At 39.6% G+C, this 16,737-nt stretch overlaps 1 protein-coding gene across 1 annotated transcript; it reads left to right on the plus strand.

Annotated features, from left to right (window-relative positions):
• Positions 1-1,306: 1,306 nt before the first annotated feature.
• Positions 1,307-15,712, plus strand: TNFRSF9 (TNF receptor superfamily member 9). The gene is made up of 8 exons (XM_028108540.2): positions 1,307-1,388; positions 2,097-2,280; positions 3,020-3,127; positions 3,536-3,673; positions 4,114-4,180; positions 6,189-6,319; positions 6,829-6,963; positions 14,129-15,712. The coding sequence occupies exons 2-8, from the start codon at positions 2,157-2,159 to the stop codon at positions 14,215-14,217; spliced, it is 792 nt and encodes a 263-aa protein (XP_027964341.1). The 5' UTR covers positions 1,307-1,388; positions 2,097-2,156; the 3' UTR covers positions 14,218-15,712.
• Positions 15,713-16,737: the final 1,025 nt, after the last annotated feature.

Consider the following 16,737-nt stretch of genomic DNA (forward strand, 5'->3'; position numbering starts at 1 on the left):
TAGTGGGCTATAGGATCCAGGTTTCCTTTGGTGGTCAACAGGGAGCCACGGAAACTTTCTAATGAGGATGGTGGCATGATAGGAGTCATGGAAACATGTAAAATGCATAGTACATAGCAAGTGTTTAATACATATTAGCTCCCTTCTCTCTTCCTCCCCCAATTCGACACTAAGCCCCCATGACTCCTGGGGGAAAATAGTTCTTTTCTGTTTGGATCCTAACAGAAAGCCATCTGTTTTAGTTGAAACCACTCTTGCTATAGTTCCCCTGGTCATCTTCCTGAGGGTCCCTAGCCTCTCAATGTTGGGCAGGTTCATCTCAGTGTCCCTAGAATATCTTCCTCACTTCCTCCCTCTTCCTCACCACCGCTTTCTCCTCTCTTTCTCCTGTACTCCTCTTCCTCTTCTTCCTTTTCAATTTTTTAAGTTTTTATTTATTTATTTAAGTAATTTCTACACCCAACATGGGGCTTGAACTCAGGACCCTGAGATCAAGAGTTGCATGCTCTTCTGACTGAGCCAACCAGGAGCCCCCTTCTCCTTCCCTCCGCCTTTTTTTTTTAATTAAAATAATGGTTTTCTAAAAAACCCTAATAGATCTCAACTTTACCCAGAGTTATCCACCATATAACTTCTATGCCTTCCTTGTCTCCACTTCATTTCTCCCTCCTTCTTCCCCCATCTCACCCACATAGCAAGGAGCTCAGTAGAAAGGAATCAGATTGCCCTGGGTTCCAATCCTGGCTCCCCATCCTGCTGATTTTCTGGCTAGACTCATAGGCTCAATGTTCTCATTTGCATAATGCCACTCTAATAATAATGATAATGTCAACTCCTGGGGTTCTTTTGAGGATAGTATTCATTAAAGCGCTTATTAGAGTGATGCCTGGTACATCAGCACCCTCAGTGAATTATGGTTAGAGCATCGCTATTATTATACCGGTAGGGGGTAGGGTATGGCAAAAGCGCTGATATTTCTTTAGAAGTGGATTTCATCCCTCAAATCTCAAATATGTGTAGGACTCATTAAAGGTTTTGACAAGGAGGGCTACTTTAAGTGACAACAGCCTTTCCCAAAGTCATCTGAGAGATGTCCTAACAGTACGTAGCTGCTTCCAAGAAATGGTTTGAAGTGCCATTATTGAGGGAGGATGGGGGCTCTAGGGGATTTTGGGGTCAACAAACATCAAATGGGCGATCTCACAGAGGGTGGTGGGGATTTCCCATGAGGCCCCGCCCCCGGCTGAGTCACCAAACCCCTGTGTTTGACTTGCAGCGAGGGAGAGGCAGAACCTCAGTGCTCTGAAGATCAAGGAGTGGAAAGTTCTTCACCAGCACTGAGAATCTCAAGGTTTGTCGTCTGGGACAGTCGGGGTAACGGAGTTGGGGTAAGGATAGCAGCTTTATTCCTTTTCTCCATGGCTAGACTTTTTGCCCTTCTAATTTCTAGTAACTTTTATTCCATAGCCTATTAAATAAAGATCAAGCACCTGGCCCCAAAGAGATTTCTTACTTCTTAGTTTTGTTACTACATGAGCTTCAAATCTCAAAATGGGCAAATATATATCTATCAAGAAAATGTGATCATGAGTTGAACAGAGCAGTGCTTCAACATTTTAGCAATTGGGTGTTGAACTGTTCACATATTGTTCTGACAAAGGGGAAAGAGTAATGAGATATCTTCCCACTGAGCTGAGCTGTTAGGTAAGACTGACAGGTTGTCACTTTAAGAACTCTATCTCAGAGCCAGCAAAGAGCTGCCATTGTTGAAATCTGGATGCTAATGCCAAGTGTCTATGAAAGTCCCTAAAAATTCTTGTTATTGTTATTTCTGCATTTTGGCAAAACATGTTGGAGAGTGCACGCTTAGACTTTGGCAAACCTGCACAAAGCTATGTGTGTAGTCATGTTTGTCTTATCATAGAAGTGTCTTATCATAGAAGTGTCTATGTATTTGCACCTTTTCCCTAATATTCCATCATTGTTTCTGAGAAGCTCCAAGTTATGGTCTTGTGGATGGCATAGGTAATGGTTGAAATGTAGATAATCCTAAAAGGAGAAACCACCTCATTCTTGGAAATTTTTACCTTTTGCAGAGCGGTATTTGTGAAACCAGCTACTTTGATTAAAACCCTTTTGGAATCTGCTTTGCTCATATGCTGTCTCTGCAAGATTTCACCATGGGCAGTGGCTATTACAACATAGTGGCTACCGTGTTGTTGGTCATGAATTTTGAGAGGACAGGATCAATGCAGGATTCCTGTAGTAAATGCCTAGCTGGTAAGAACCAAATTAACATGTGTGTTTGATCTGTTCTGTTGAACTCATGGTTCAGTGAGTCTAGTAGTCAGGGTTAATGAGTTCTGTTTCAATTATTTTTTTAAATTCATTCATTTACAAATATTTCTTGGGTGCTACATCTTAGCTGTGTGAAGAAGGTAGCCATGTCGCTTAATCCCTTGTGCCCCAGCTTTGGCAACTGGGGATGATGAAAGAACCTATCTCATTGCTCTGCTGGGAGGATCCTATGATAGGTTCTGAACAGTGCATGGCACATGGCAAGACCTCAGTAAATGTCAGCCTTATCTGTGAGGACCTGTGCTCAGACTGGGGGGCACAGCAAGGAATAAGAAGTGGCAGGGGGCTTCACAGAGTGGGGAAAAAGCAGACACATTACATTGTTAGTATACTGATGAAGGATGCTGATCTCCTGAATCCAGTCATATTGATCTCCTGGATCAATCAAGAGAAGTCATTCTTTTTTGTTCAATAGATAAAGGAAACTGTTTTCTTTCTGTTGGTTTGTCTGATGCAATATCTATACTTTGTTATTTGTAATTCTGCTGCTATGCTAAAGGCAATCTTGCAAATGTATAATTAAAAAGTCACTCAAAATAAAGTCACTGTGCCATCTAGAAACTAATCATTGTTTCTTACTCTAGTTTTCTTGTGAACTTCATAATGCTTTGGGCAATTACTATGCATTGTCCAACAGTACACCTATTATCTATCTTCTTAGGTACTTTCTGTGGGAAAAACAAGGGTCAGATCTGCCTTCCTTGTCCTCCAAATAGTTTCTCCAGCACCAGTGGACAAAAGGCCTGTGACATATGCAGGCAGTGTGAAGGTATGATTTAAAAGATGTATGTTGATCCGGGCATGTGTTGGGACAACGGGTTTTTATTCCCTAGTGTGTTGATCTCGGTGGAAAGTGTTAAGTGTTAACTATGCTGGTTCCTCTGTCAAAAGGCAGGTGCAGTAAAATAATTTGTTGTAAAAGCAATAATTTGTAGATTGAGGTTTTAAATATTAGAAGAAACACTCATTTGACCAGAGAGAAGTGTTTAATTAGGAAAATGTAAAAATGTCTTCTATTGAGATTTAAAAAATGAACTTTATGCTCTAAGGTCATTAGGAACATTATAAGAGTGAGCATGGTTTTTGTGGGTTTGTTCAGGATGATTTTTATTGCAGAACATAAATTTGCTTCCTGGATTCAGAGGTCAGCTGTCATGTAACTTGGGAAACTTTGTAGGTGTTTTCAGGACCAAGAAGGTGTGTTCCCCCATCAGCAATGCAGAGTGTGAGTGCATCTCAGGATTCCACTGCTTGGGGGCAGGATGCACCATGTGTGAACCGGATTGTAAACAAGGTCAAGAATTAACCAGAGAGGGTAGGTTTGCTCTTCTTCAATCTAGTGCAAGTCTGTTTATCTAGACATATGTCATTAATTTAGGTCTTGGTCCTTTGAATATAAAGTAAAACATAGATTAATAGAACCTTAAAGTAACATGCAATGAACCACTGAGCCAAGTATACGATATTTACAAAATTATTTTTCAATCAATGGAAATAATTTGAAATCACAACATTTGTTATTCACCAGGATTATGCATTTGCATACATTCTATACATATATATACAATACTCTATGTACAATTAGAATAAAAACTTTAGTCATCTTGGGGTTTCGTTTCAAGAAGCATTGTTGAACAGCCTGTGTAGATTGTATTAAGTTAATGACTTTATTATTATGTAATTATGTTCATCAAAGGAAAAGTTATGAAATCATAAAAAATTCCCTTTTTTATTGTTACTTTAATTTTTATGCAGGTTGTAAAGACTGTCGCTTTGGGACATTTAATGATCAGAAACATGGCTCTTGTCAACCGTGGACAAAGTACGTATAATTTCCTTTTGCTTTCAAAATAGAGAATCTGGATTAACATTTTTGGTTTATTTATTTATTTATTTTTTATAAAGTTTTTTTTTTTAAAGATTTTCTTTATTTATTTGTTAGAGAGAGAGAGAGAGCACAAGCAGGGGGGATGGCAGGGAGAGGAAGAAGCAGTCTCCCCACTGAGCAAGGAGCCTGATGTGGGACTCGATCCCAGGACCCTGGGATCCTGACCTGAGCTGAAGGCAGACGCTTAACCGACTGAGCCACCCAGGTGTCCCTGGGTTAACATTTTTAAAGACAAAGAATGTTATCAATGAAGTTTTAAAAAAATCTCTCTGGGACGCCTGGCTGCCTCAGTCGGTGGAGCATGTGACTCTTGATCTCAGGGTCATGAGTGAAGCCCCACGTGGGCCTATCAAATATAAGCATAGAAGAGCATATGAATGGGCAGTGTGTGAACAGTATGAGGTAGGAGTGATTTGATACAAAGTGGGCATTTTCTCCAGAAATGATGCCCAGAGCATTTAGCTCAGATTTACTAGAACTTTGTTACTGTCTGCCCCAGCTGAGAACAGTCATTCTGTTCTCTTTCCTTCCAATCTCTTTGCTGTCTCTTACCTTTCCTCACTGATCACTCAGCCCATCTTCAAGGGTTCAAGGCCAGCATTGAGGATGACACAAGAAGGGTATAAATTATGTTTCCTACCCTCAAAAACACAACACCTACTTGGGCAAACAAGACCATCACAGAAGTAAAACAGCCAACAGCATACATGGGAATATGCCTGTTGACCTGTGTGATCAGGACCAGAGCTACTCAGAGTGTGGTCTGTGGACAGGTGCTGGTCCACGGACAGTTTGTGGTGTCTGTGGCAGGAACACTACACATTCTAAGAGTGAGCGTTTAGAAGTGTGAAAGGCAATTGGCGGAGTTATATGTGTCCATCAACTCTAATAAAAATTGAGTTCTTGTGTTTTGTATGCTTTTGTTCTTTTTTTCCATTTGATTTTCTTACTAGAAAATCATTTTGATTAATATTTTCCATTTACATTCTTAGGTGTTACAAAAATATTGGTTTGTACAGATTGGGAAAGTTTTTTTTAAGGTCTTTCAACACAAGTAGTTCAGAGAAGTCAATGAGTCTGCATGGAAAGTGGGATTGAACTGGTTTTGGAAGAAGAGTGGGTTTGCATTAGGTAAAGGGATGAGGGAAAAGACATAGGACAATGGTGATGGTGATGATGGTATGTTGATGGGGATGATGATGATGGTGATGGTGATGATGGTATGTTGATGGGGATGATGATGATGGTGATGGTGCTGATGGTGTGTTGATGGGGATGATGATGATGGTGATGGCGCTGATGGTGTGTTGATGGGGATGATGATGATGGTGATGATAGCTACCATTTACTGGGATGTGTGGGTCTGGGTTCATAATGTCCAGCCCTACAAGTGTGTCCCTGGGGTCATTCATTTGCTCTTCACAACAGTCCTTGGTGCATGTATTCCTTATTTTACAGATGAGAAAACAAGCTTAGAGAGATTTTCTTAACTTGCCCATGGTCATTCTGCACAGAGACAGACCCTGGGCTCAAACCCTTGTCTGTCTGATGCCAACACATCATAAGGTTAGGAACTCCTAACCGTTGTACTAGGTTGTCTGTCCTTCATATATGCCAGAGATGGTCAAATATGCTTAAGAAATTGAGGGTGAGAGACTAACCAGGCAAAAACAGTCTGGGGACAGTTGTGGGACAGGGCTCCCCAGCCTGGGAAGAAAGAAGAATCCAGTTAGGTGGGTAGGATAGGGTGAATTATGGAGAACTGTGAAAGTTAGAGGAAGCCAGGCAGTCAAGTGTATGTTTTCCGTAGTATCTTTATGAACCCAGACCCTCACCCCTTTGTCACTAGGTTGCTTTATTGGATGGAAAATGTCAATATTTTTAATTAGAATGACCTGTACCTAAATTAATTATTTGAACTCTTTTCATTGAATGGTCTAAGCTGTTCTTTGGGTGGCAAATCTGTACTTGTGAATGGGACAAAGGAAAGTGATGCAGTATGTGGACCAGCTTCGGCTGACTTCTCTCCAGGTACAACCTCTGCCTCCTCGTCTGCCCCTGCAAGAGATCCAGGTAGCTGGTTCGTTGCTATTGCATCAGAGTGAATGTAGTATGGCTGTTCTGACTGGAATCTAAATCACCCCAATACTGTGATGTCTCACATCTCTGCCTACAATGGGCACCTCCTGCATGCCTTCCTTCTTTTATCCTGGCGTCAAGAAACCCATCAACTTTTTTCAAGTGTTTGTCATACAATCTGAGACACACATTAGTAAGCAGAACAAGGTGAAACTACCCAGACAAATACTACACCTTTGATAATGTCAAATTAAGGGGATTATGGAGTCCCATATTTTCTATATTCTAGAGAGGCCAAGCCATTTAATTTTTGTGGGTCTCTGGAAAAATTATTTAGGTTTTTTAAAAAAAGTTTTCTTATACGCAAGCAAGTTTATTAGGTTAGAGATGTCCAAGACCCCACTTCTCCTTGTGATTAGGGGTTTACCAATGTAACTATAAAAATAGGTATATTTGCAAAACTGTATATCTGCATGCATTTCTCCTTTTGCTCTTTTTTAAAGGTCACACCCCCCAGATCATCATCTTCTTTCTTGCACTGACGTCGGCTGCCGTGCTGTTCCTGGTGTTCTTTCTCGTGCTCCGTTTCTCTGTTCTTAAACATGGCAGAAAGAAACTCCTGTATTTATTCAAACAACGTAAGACCAATATAAACATATTCAATATGAGCTCGTCTGAGACAAGGCTTTTATAGTAGAAAGGAAAAGTTTCTTTTTTAAAAGATTTTATTCATTCATTTGAGAGAGAGAATGAGAGAGAGAGAGCACATGAGAGGGGGGAGGGTCAGAAGGAGAAGCAGACTCCCCGCTGAGCAGGGAGCCCAACGTTGGACTCGATCCTGGAACTCCAGGATCATGACCTGAACGGAAGGCAGTCGCTCAACCAACTGAGCCACCCAGGCGTCCCAGGAAAAGATTCTTTTTTTGGTTAGTATAGCACAGAGGTTATGTTATCAAGCAGGGGCAATTTTGCCCCCAAGAGGACATTTGGTAATGTCTGGAGACAGTTTTGATGATCACAGCCTTGGGGGTGTGGAGAGCATCTAGTGAAAGGAGTCAGAGATGTTGCTGAAATTCTACAATGCACAGGAAAACAGTTACCCACCTCCCCAAGTTCTCACCAAAATCTCTGATTTAAAGAATTATCCTTCCCGCCTTCACCCCCACCTACAATACAAATGCTTTGCCAAGAGTAGTGATGAGTAATTAGTGAGTTGCAATGAAACTGTAATCCATTTTTTAAATTTTTAGACCATTAAAAAAAACTTTCTATTTTGAAATAATTATAGGTTTACTGGAAGTTGTAAAGACAGTACAGAAAATTCTCGTGTTGTTCATGGGGTTACATCTTCTGTAACTAGAGCACAATATGAAAACCAGGCAGTTGACTTTGGCACATTGTGTGTGTCTAGCTGTATGTCGTTTGGTCACATGTGTAGATTGGGGTAACCTCCTGCACAACCAATACAGAAGTATTCTCTCACCACCAGGATCCCCTTCTGCTGGTCCTTTGTGGTCACATACACTCCCTCCCCACTCCCCGCTGGCAGCACAAGTCTGTTTTCCATCTCTACACTTTTTTTTTCAAAGATTTTATTTATTTATTTGTCAGAGACAGAGAGAGAGCAAGTACAAGCAGGGGGAGCGGCAGGCAGAGGGAGAAGCAGGCTCCTGGCTGAGCAAGGAGCCCAATGCAGGACTTGATCCCAGGACCCTGGGATCATGACTTGAGCAGAAGGCAGATGATTAATTGAGTGAGCCACCCATGTGGCCCCCATCTCTACACTTTTGTCACTTAGAGAATGTTATATAAATAGAAGCACGTAATATATAAGTGGATTATAAGCATGTGACCTTTTCAGATTAGCTTTTTTCACTCAGCTTCATGCCACTAAGGTCCACCCAAGGCATGATGTGCTTCGACGGTGGGCTCTTTTTTTTTTTAACCGCTGACCAGTGTTCCATGGCATGGTTGAACCTCAGTTTGTTTGACCATTCACCAACTGAGGGACATTTTGATTGTTTCCAGTTTTTGACTATTGCATATAAAGCCTTTGTGAATAATCGTGTACAGGTTATGTGTGGATGTAAGTTTTCACATTGCTAACATAAAAGCCAGGAGTGCAATTTCTGGGCCATGTGGTTTGTTGTTTTAAGAAACTGCCGAACTACTTTCTGGAGGAGTTGTACCATTTAACGTTCCACCAGTGGCATATGAGTGATCATTTCTCCACACTCTTGCCAGCATTTTGTACTGCCACAGTTTCTTACCCAGCTGTTCGAAGAGGAATACAGTGATAGCCCACTGTGGTCATTTGCCTTCCCCTAAGGGTCAAACAGCTTTTCACATACTTCTTTTTTTTTTTTTAAGGTTTTATTTATTTGAGAGAGAGAGAGAGAGAGTGAGAGAGCACAAAACAGGGGCAGCGGGAGAGAAAGAGGGAGAAGCAGGCTCCCCATCTAGCAAGGAGCCCAACCCTGGGATGATGACCTGAGCCAAAGGCAGGCGCTTAACCGACTGAGCCACCCAGGTGCCCCTCACGTACTTATTTTACACCTGTGTATTTTCCTCAGTGAAAGGTTCCTTCATGTCTTTGGTCTATTTTCTAATGGGATTTTTGTCTGTTTGTTTTACTGTTGACATTGGAGAGTCCTTGATACCTTCTAGGTCCTTCAGCAGGTGTGGGGTTTGTGTTTCTGCCCACTCTGTACCTTGCCTTTCCCTCCTCTTCATGGAGTCTTCTGCAGAGAAAAAAGTTTTAATTTTGATAAAGTACAATTCGCCAGTTTTTTTCATACATGGAGTCATGTCTGAGAACTCTTTAAGTCCTGGATCGCAAAGATTTTTATTTTCTCCTTTCTCAATGTTTTACATTTAAATCATGGTTTATTTTTAGTTAAGTGTTGTGTAAGGTGTGAGAGGTTTAGGTCAAGAATTTTTTTTTTTTTTTTTTTTTTGCTTTCAATGTCCAATTGCTCCAGCGTCACTTGTTGAAAACATTATTCTTCCTCTACTGAATTGCTTTTGTGGCTTTCTCGAAAATCAGTTAATTATACTTGTGTGGGGACTATTTCTGGTTTTTCCCTTTTGTTCCACTGTTCTGTGTGTTTATTCTCTGCCAGTACCACACTGTCGTGATTACTGTGGCTATAAAACTGGTCTTGAAAGTAGGTAGGGGGTAGATGGATTTTTCCTGCTTTATTCTTCTTTTTCAACATTGTTTTAGCTATTTTACTTCCTTTGCATTTCCATATAAATTTTTAGGACAATCTTATCTGTATCTACAAGAAGTCAGCTGGGATTCTGAAAGCAACTGTGGTAAACCTGTATATTAATTTGGTGAGAATTGATGTCTTTACTATGTTAAGTATTTATGTCTTAACATAGTAAAGACATTTCTTTTATTTCTTTTTCTTTTATTTCTTTCATCAGCATTTTGTGGTTTTCAGCATACCAATCCTGTACATATTTTGTTAAATTTAGGCCTTAGCATGTACATTTTTTTAAGAACTGCAAATGGTATTTTATATTAAATTTTGGCTTCCAGCTGTTCGTTGAGAGAGAGAGAGAGAGAGAGAGAGAGAGAGAGAGAGAGAGAGTTGTTATTCTATAAGAGTATAGTTGATTTTCATAGATTGATCTTGTATTCTGTGATCTTGCTGAACTCGCTTATTAGTTCTAGGAGCATGTTGTAAATTCCTTGGGATTTTACATGGACTATAATGTCATCTGCAAATAGAGACAGTTTCATTTTTTCTTTTCCAATCTGCATTTCTTTTTTTTCTTTTTCTTGACTTTATGTTGGCTAGAACTTCCAGCACTATGTCAAATAAAGTGTGGTCAGAGTGAATATCCTTGCCTCTCTTCTAATCTTAGGTAAAAATCATTCAGTATTTCACCAGTATGATGTAAGCAATAGGTTTTTAGTAGATCTTCTTTATCAAGTTGAGGAAGTCCCTCCTCTAGTGTTTAATTTTGTCAAGTGCTTTTTCTGCATCAATTGATATGATCATGTGACTTTTCTTCATCAGCCTAAGATGGTGGATTACATAGATTTGTGTTTGAATATTGAACCAGCCTTGCATCCCTAGACTAAATTTCACTTGGTCATGGTATATAATTCTTTTTATATACTGCTTAATTCTATTTGTTAATATTTTGTTAAGAATTTTTGTAGCTACATTCACATGAGGGATAGTGGTCTATGTTTTTTTTTTTTTTTTCCTAGAATTGTCTTTGTCTGGTTTTGGTATCAGACTAATACTGGCTTCCTCAAATAAGTTGGGACGTGTTCCTTCTTTATTTGCTGGAAGAGAGTGTGTAGAGTGATGTTAATTCTTCTTTAGATAGTTGGTAGAATTCTCTAGTGAAACTATCTGGACCTGAAGATTTTCTTTTTGGAGATTTTTAATTACAAAATCAATTTCCTTAATAATATTAGGATATTATTAATATCTAATAACTACTTCATAGTGAGCAAGTTGTGATCATGTTTTTTGAGGAATTTGTCCATTTCCTCGAAATTGTGAAATGTATGTGTTTAAGTTATTCATAGTATTCCCTTATTATCCACTTAATTCTCCAAATATATTTGTGAGCTTGTATATTTCCCTTTTCAGTTTTGTCAGGTTCAGCTTCACTTTTTTTTTTTTAAAGATTGATTGATTGATTGATTGATTTGACAGAGACACAGCAAGAGAGGGAATATAAGCAGGGGGAGTGGGAGAGGGAGAAGCAAGCTTCCCGCTCAGCAGAAAGCCCGATGTGGGGCTTGATCCCAGGACCCTGGGATCATGACCTGAGCCGAAGGCAGACGCTCAATGACTGAGCCACCCAGGTGCCCCCAGCTTCACCTGTTTTGCAGCTTGATTGATGTACACACATTTAGAATTGCTAAATACTGGGTAAATACTGGTCTTCTGGGTAAATTGACTTTTTTAAAATTAAAATTATGAAAGTTCCCTCTCTGTGCTGATAATTTTTTTTGCTCTGAAATCTACTTTATCTGATATTAATATAGCCCTGCTTTAAAAAATTAATATATACATGGTATACCTTTTTGCATTCTTTTACTTTCAACCCAACTACATTTTATATTTTTTATAAAGATTTTATTTATTTATTTGAGAGAGGGAAAGAGAGAGAGTGTGCATGAACACGAGTGGGGGAGGGGCAGAGGGAGAGGAAGAGAGAGAATCTTTAAAAAAAATTTTTTTATTATTAACATATAACGTATTATTTGTTTCAGGGGTACAGGTCTGTGATTCATCAGTCTTACACAATACACAGCGCTCACCACAACACATACCCTCCCCAATGTCCATCACCCAGCCACCCCATCCCTCCCACCCCCACCACTCCAGCAACCCTCAGTTTGTTTCCTGAGATTAGGAGTGAGAGAGAGAATCTTAAGAGGACTCCACACCGAGTGCAGAGTCAGACACAAGGCTTGATCTCACGACCCTGAGATCATGACTTGAGCTGACACCAAGAGTCAGATGCTTAACCAACTGAGTCACCCAGGCGCCCCCATTTTATACTTGAAGTGAATTTCTTGTAGACAACATATAATGGTCACTCTACTAATCTCTGTCTTTTAGTTGGTATATTTAAACCATATATATTTAATGTAATTATTTATATGGTAGAGCTTAAGATACTATTTTATTTTTTCTTTTCTGTTTGCTTTCTCTGGTTTTCATTTCTCTACATTCCTGGGATTACCTGAACATTTTTTAGAAATCCACTTCGATTTGCCTATGGTTTTTTTTTTAGTGTATCTCTTTGTATAACTCTTGTCATGGCTGCTCTATTTATTATCATAATTTATCCATCTGCTAGTATCAACATTATAACACTTTGAATGAAATATAAAAATATTACCTCCCTTTGCATCTTTTTAAACTCCTCCAATTTATAATATACTTATCTTAAATATTACCACTACATACTTTGAGAACCATATTAGACACTGTTATAATTTTTGCTTCAACTGTCAAACAAAATTTGGAAAACTCAAGGGAAGGAAAGTTTATTGTATCTACCCATATATTTGTTCATTCCTTTTTTCTTTATTCCTTCCTGATGTTCCAAGATTCCTTCTTTTATCATTTCTCTTCTATTTAGACAATTTCCTTTCAGCCATTTTTTTAGGGTAGGCCTTCTGGTGACAAATTCTCTCAATTTTTCATCTGCGAATGTCTTGATCGCCCCTTCATTCCTGAAAGATATTTTCACCAGGTATTGAATTTGGGCTTCCAGGAGTTGTCACCAGCCTTTCTGGTTAGACCGGGCTGGAAGATATTCTCCACAGCAGCTGGAGCTGTGATTCAGCTCCTTGCCTGGGCATGGGCAAACCAGGCTATATAGTGGGCAGATCTGAATCAGGCAGATTTACACTCCATCAACTACCTTAGTCAGGGTGAACCCTCAACTTGGCTCTGAAGATAAACAAAGCTACTGGTTGGGATTGCTACTTGGACTCTGCAAATATGTACTCAGTCTGCCAAGATCTGTGTGCTGGTTGCTGCAAGCTCCTCTCCCTTCTCCATCACAGTCAGATTGCCAGTGGTTGGACGCTGCAGATTCCCCTGCCTTTCCTGTAGTGCAAGATCAGACTAGGAGCTCCCGTAAAGGGACCCCAATGCTGGGAGAAGCTGGAAGTTCCCTTTGGGTCCTCTTTTCCCACTGGAGGAGCCAGAGGCTTGGGGAGATCTGTCTGTGTGGTGCTGTCCTTGTCTGCAGGAGGGGCAATGTGGTCAATGGTAACTGCTTCTCTTACCCTCCTAAAACAGTCTGTCTTGGTCTCTGTGATGCAGAGGTGGGGGTGCTCCAGCCTCATCCCCATGTTCTAAGATTCTGCCAGTGGTGTCTTGTTCTTGAATAGTTCTTAGTTGTTCTTATAAAGGAGACCAAAGTTGGGAACAAACTATGTTGCCCTCTTGTGATGTCACTCCCCTTGATTATTTTTTTTACAGCAAGAAGCATGTAATATCTTAATATTAGGCACTTTTGCTTTGTCGGGCTATAAAAAAAGTCTGTTTAAGATGAAAAGTTGCTCAGGGCTGGGTGACTCAGTCAGTTAAGGGTCCAACTCTTGATTTTGGCTCAGGTCATGATCTCAGGGTCTTGAGATTGAGCCACATTGGGCTCCATACTCAGCACAGAGTCTTCTTGACCCTCTCCCTCTGCTCCTCACCCCCCAAACCCCGCTTGCGCGTACACACACACACACACTCTCTCTCTCTCTCAAATAAATAAATATAATATTGGAAAAAAAAGGATGAAAATTTGCTCAGCAGTAACACAAATACTTCACCCTAACATGTAAAAGGAAACTAGGAAATTAATGTACAAATCAATTATTTAATTGCCGATAGATGGAAGTAGTGGCAGTATTTTAATATCTTGGTGTCATAAGCATTTCATTCAAAAGAAACTGTCTAGTGTGTAATCTGAGTAACCCTCAAGACTAAAATCCATACTGCTGAATTGAAACTATGGTTACGTTTGGGATATGACCAATTTTGTGCTATAGTGATTCATGCTCAAGTTTTTAGCCATCGTACAAAATAAAGAAAATCATTTTTCAGGACCAGTAAGAGTAATTGGTAAGAATAAATTGTAAATAATCCTGAGAAAAAACTCCTACTTGCTATTGTCTCTCTTATTGATAAACTTGTTCAAATTAGAGTTGAGCATGGTTGTGACTAGAGATGTCCTGTGACTGTGATTTACAGAAACTGGATGTTAAATGGCTAAAACAAACAGCAAAAGACAAGTTGTTTTTAAATTACTTTTCAGCATTTGTGAGGCCAGTACAAACTGCTCAAGAGGAAGATGCCTGTAGTTGCCGATTTCCAGAAGAAGAAGAAGGAGAATGTGAGCTGTAAAGCAGAAATCCAAAACTCCACTGGGACTGTCTTGAGAAGGATCACAGGAGAAACATGAATGATCCCACCATCATATCTTTTTAAATTGAAGACACTCGTCCTAGATAAGACTCAGGATTACCCCCAAATTTTTTCAAATACCGACAGGTTAGCCTTTAAAAAATGTACCCCTTTTAGCACATGTATGGGACAGAGCTTGTGGGAAAGGGGCATTTTCTAGATAATGCTTAATAGGCTTCAGCTAGTTTGTTTTTGAAATCCAAAGAGAATTATACTTAAAATTACATCACATAGGATAATGGCCCAGCTAAAATGATAGCTAAAAATCAATTCCGTTTTGTGTGTGTGTGTGCTAATATAACATATGACAAAAAGCCATAAGATGCAGGAAATACCCCCAACCAAACTTTCCATTGGTTCGGATATTCAAGACAATGAGCTCTACTGATATGAGGGGAGAAATTATGACAGTGCCCAGATTTGAGGTCAAGGAAAAAATATCTCAGACCTTGAGGGAGAGTTTTGGAAAGAGTTCCAATGTCTTTGCACATTTTGTGGTCCCCTCCATCTTTGTATCTTCTGCTTTGTATTGCTCCTCTCTGAACCAGGGCTTACGTTTTGCTTCTTTGTTGTTTAGATTTTTTTTATTTATTATTGAAGTATAATCGACAATGTTATATTAGTTTCAGGTGTACAACATAGAGGCTCCACAATTCTGTACATTACTCAGTGCTCACCGCGAGGAGTATTGTCCCCATCTGTCCCCATATGGCGTTATTACAGTATTATTGACCGTATTCCCGATGCTGTACTTTTCATCTCTGTGACTTGTTTATTTTAGAATTAGAAGTTTGTGTCTCTTAATCCCCTTCATCTGTTTTGCCCATTTTAAAAAATTGGCTTATGTGTTTTCGATTCTTAAGAACATTAAAAATAATATCTGGCACATACACTAAATAAAAGGAAGAAGTGGGAATGAACAATCATAGAATGAAGTCCCATGAACCCATAGCCCAACCAGAGGACTAGAGCGGAGTTGTCAAACTTCCACAGGCCAGATATTAGGGGTCATGTGTCTCTGGATGGCTTATGAGCTAAAAATGATTTTTACATGTTTAAATAGTTAAAAACAAATCAAAAGAAGACTAATATCTAATGACATGAAAAAGTATGTAAAATTCAAATTTCAGAGTCCATAAATAAAGTTTTATTGGAACAAACAACCATACTCAGGTGGCTTTTGGGTTACAACAGCAGATTTGAGTAGAGACAAAACACTGTAAGGCCCACAAAGCCTGCAATATTGAACATCTGACCCTTCATAGGGTCAGAGTCAAGGTCAACCACCATCTGTGTGTTGCTTCCCTCCCTCATCTGCCTACCTCCCCACCTTGCCCCCAGGCATGCTCTCTCAGGAACGTCAATTTGATCCATTCCCTTGCTTAAAAAAAGAATCATTGCTCATATATTTATGAGCAATGTTATTTAATTTTGCTTGTTTTTGAGCTTCATGAAACTATGTTATTTAATTTTGCTTATTTTTGAGCTTTATGAAAATGGTATTATGCTGTATGTGACTTGCTTTATTTTTTTTGTGACTTGCTTTAATCACTCAAAATTCTATTTATAAAGACTCATTCATGTTATTGTGTATAACTAGAATACATTCTTTCTGATGATTGTATCATTTAACAAATATACCATAATTTATCGATCCATTCTGAACCAAAGGACGTTTGAGTTGTTTCCAGGTTTTTTTGCAATTATAGACAATGTTGATATGAATGTTCTTTTGTGTGTGTCTTGTGGAAATGTCTCTAGGGAAATTTCCTTAGAGTGAAATTTCTGGGTCTTAGGGCACATGAATGTTCAACCTTATGAGCTAAGTTATGCAGAAATAAAAAATGACCCTCCTTACCCACCCCCACCTCCAATCTTAATGGACTACAGCAAAACAACAGAGATGCAGAGATGCATTTCTTGCTGTCATCACATGCTGGCCGTGCCTCTGTCCCACATTATGTCACTTGGGTTTAGGTGGAAGGAGCAGCTTCCACTTGGAATGCCGGGCGTCTCATGGCAAAGGGGTACCGGCCACTTTGCTCACAGCTGGTTGGCTAGATTCTAACCTTTAGAGCAAGTCACACAGTGAAGCTGTGCATCAACGGGGTGGAAGGCATAATCTTCACCCAGGGAGGACCAGAAAATATGCCTGAACAATAAGAAGTCCGCTGTGGTGCTGAACTGCTTTTCAGAACAGTGGTTCTAAGTCATGCACCTGTCAGCCTCACTGAATCCCATCCTTGCTACCCTCCAAGATCGTCAGACTCTTAACTTTGCCCATCTAGTGGGTTTAAGAGGGCATCTCACTGTGGTCTAATTTTGCATTTCCCAAATTACTAATGAGCATCTTGTCGCATGTCTTATATCATTTGTGTTTCTTTTTGTGAAACGCTTGCTCATGTTTTTTGCACATTTTTTAAAAAGATTTATTTGAGAGAAAGAGAGCATCCATGGAGG

Source organism: Eumetopias jubatus, unplaced genomic scaffold (genome assembly GCF_037043125.1).
Source record: "Eumetopias jubatus isolate StellerSeaLion01/CBP00866 unplaced genomic scaffold, mEumJub1_p1.0 scaffold_4, whole genome shotgun sequence".
Taxonomy (NCBI): Eukaryota; Metazoa; Chordata; class Mammalia; order Carnivora; family Otariidae; genus Eumetopias; species Eumetopias jubatus.

Excerpts from the sequence above, each read along its gene's own strand:
- TNFRSF9 (XM_028108540.2), top strand. The coding sequence starts at position 2,157 with ATGCTGTCTCTGCAAGATTTCACCATGGGCAGTGGCTATTACAACATA. Across the intron at positions 3,674-4,113 it reads TCAAGAATTAACCAGAGAGG|GTTGTAAAGACTGTCGCTTT; the intron begins GTAGGTTTGCTC and ends ATTTTTATGCAG. Across the intron at positions 4,181-6,188 it reads TCTTGTCAACCGTGGACAAA|CTGTTCTTTGGGTGGCAAAT; the intron begins GTACGTATAATT and ends GAATGGTCTAAG.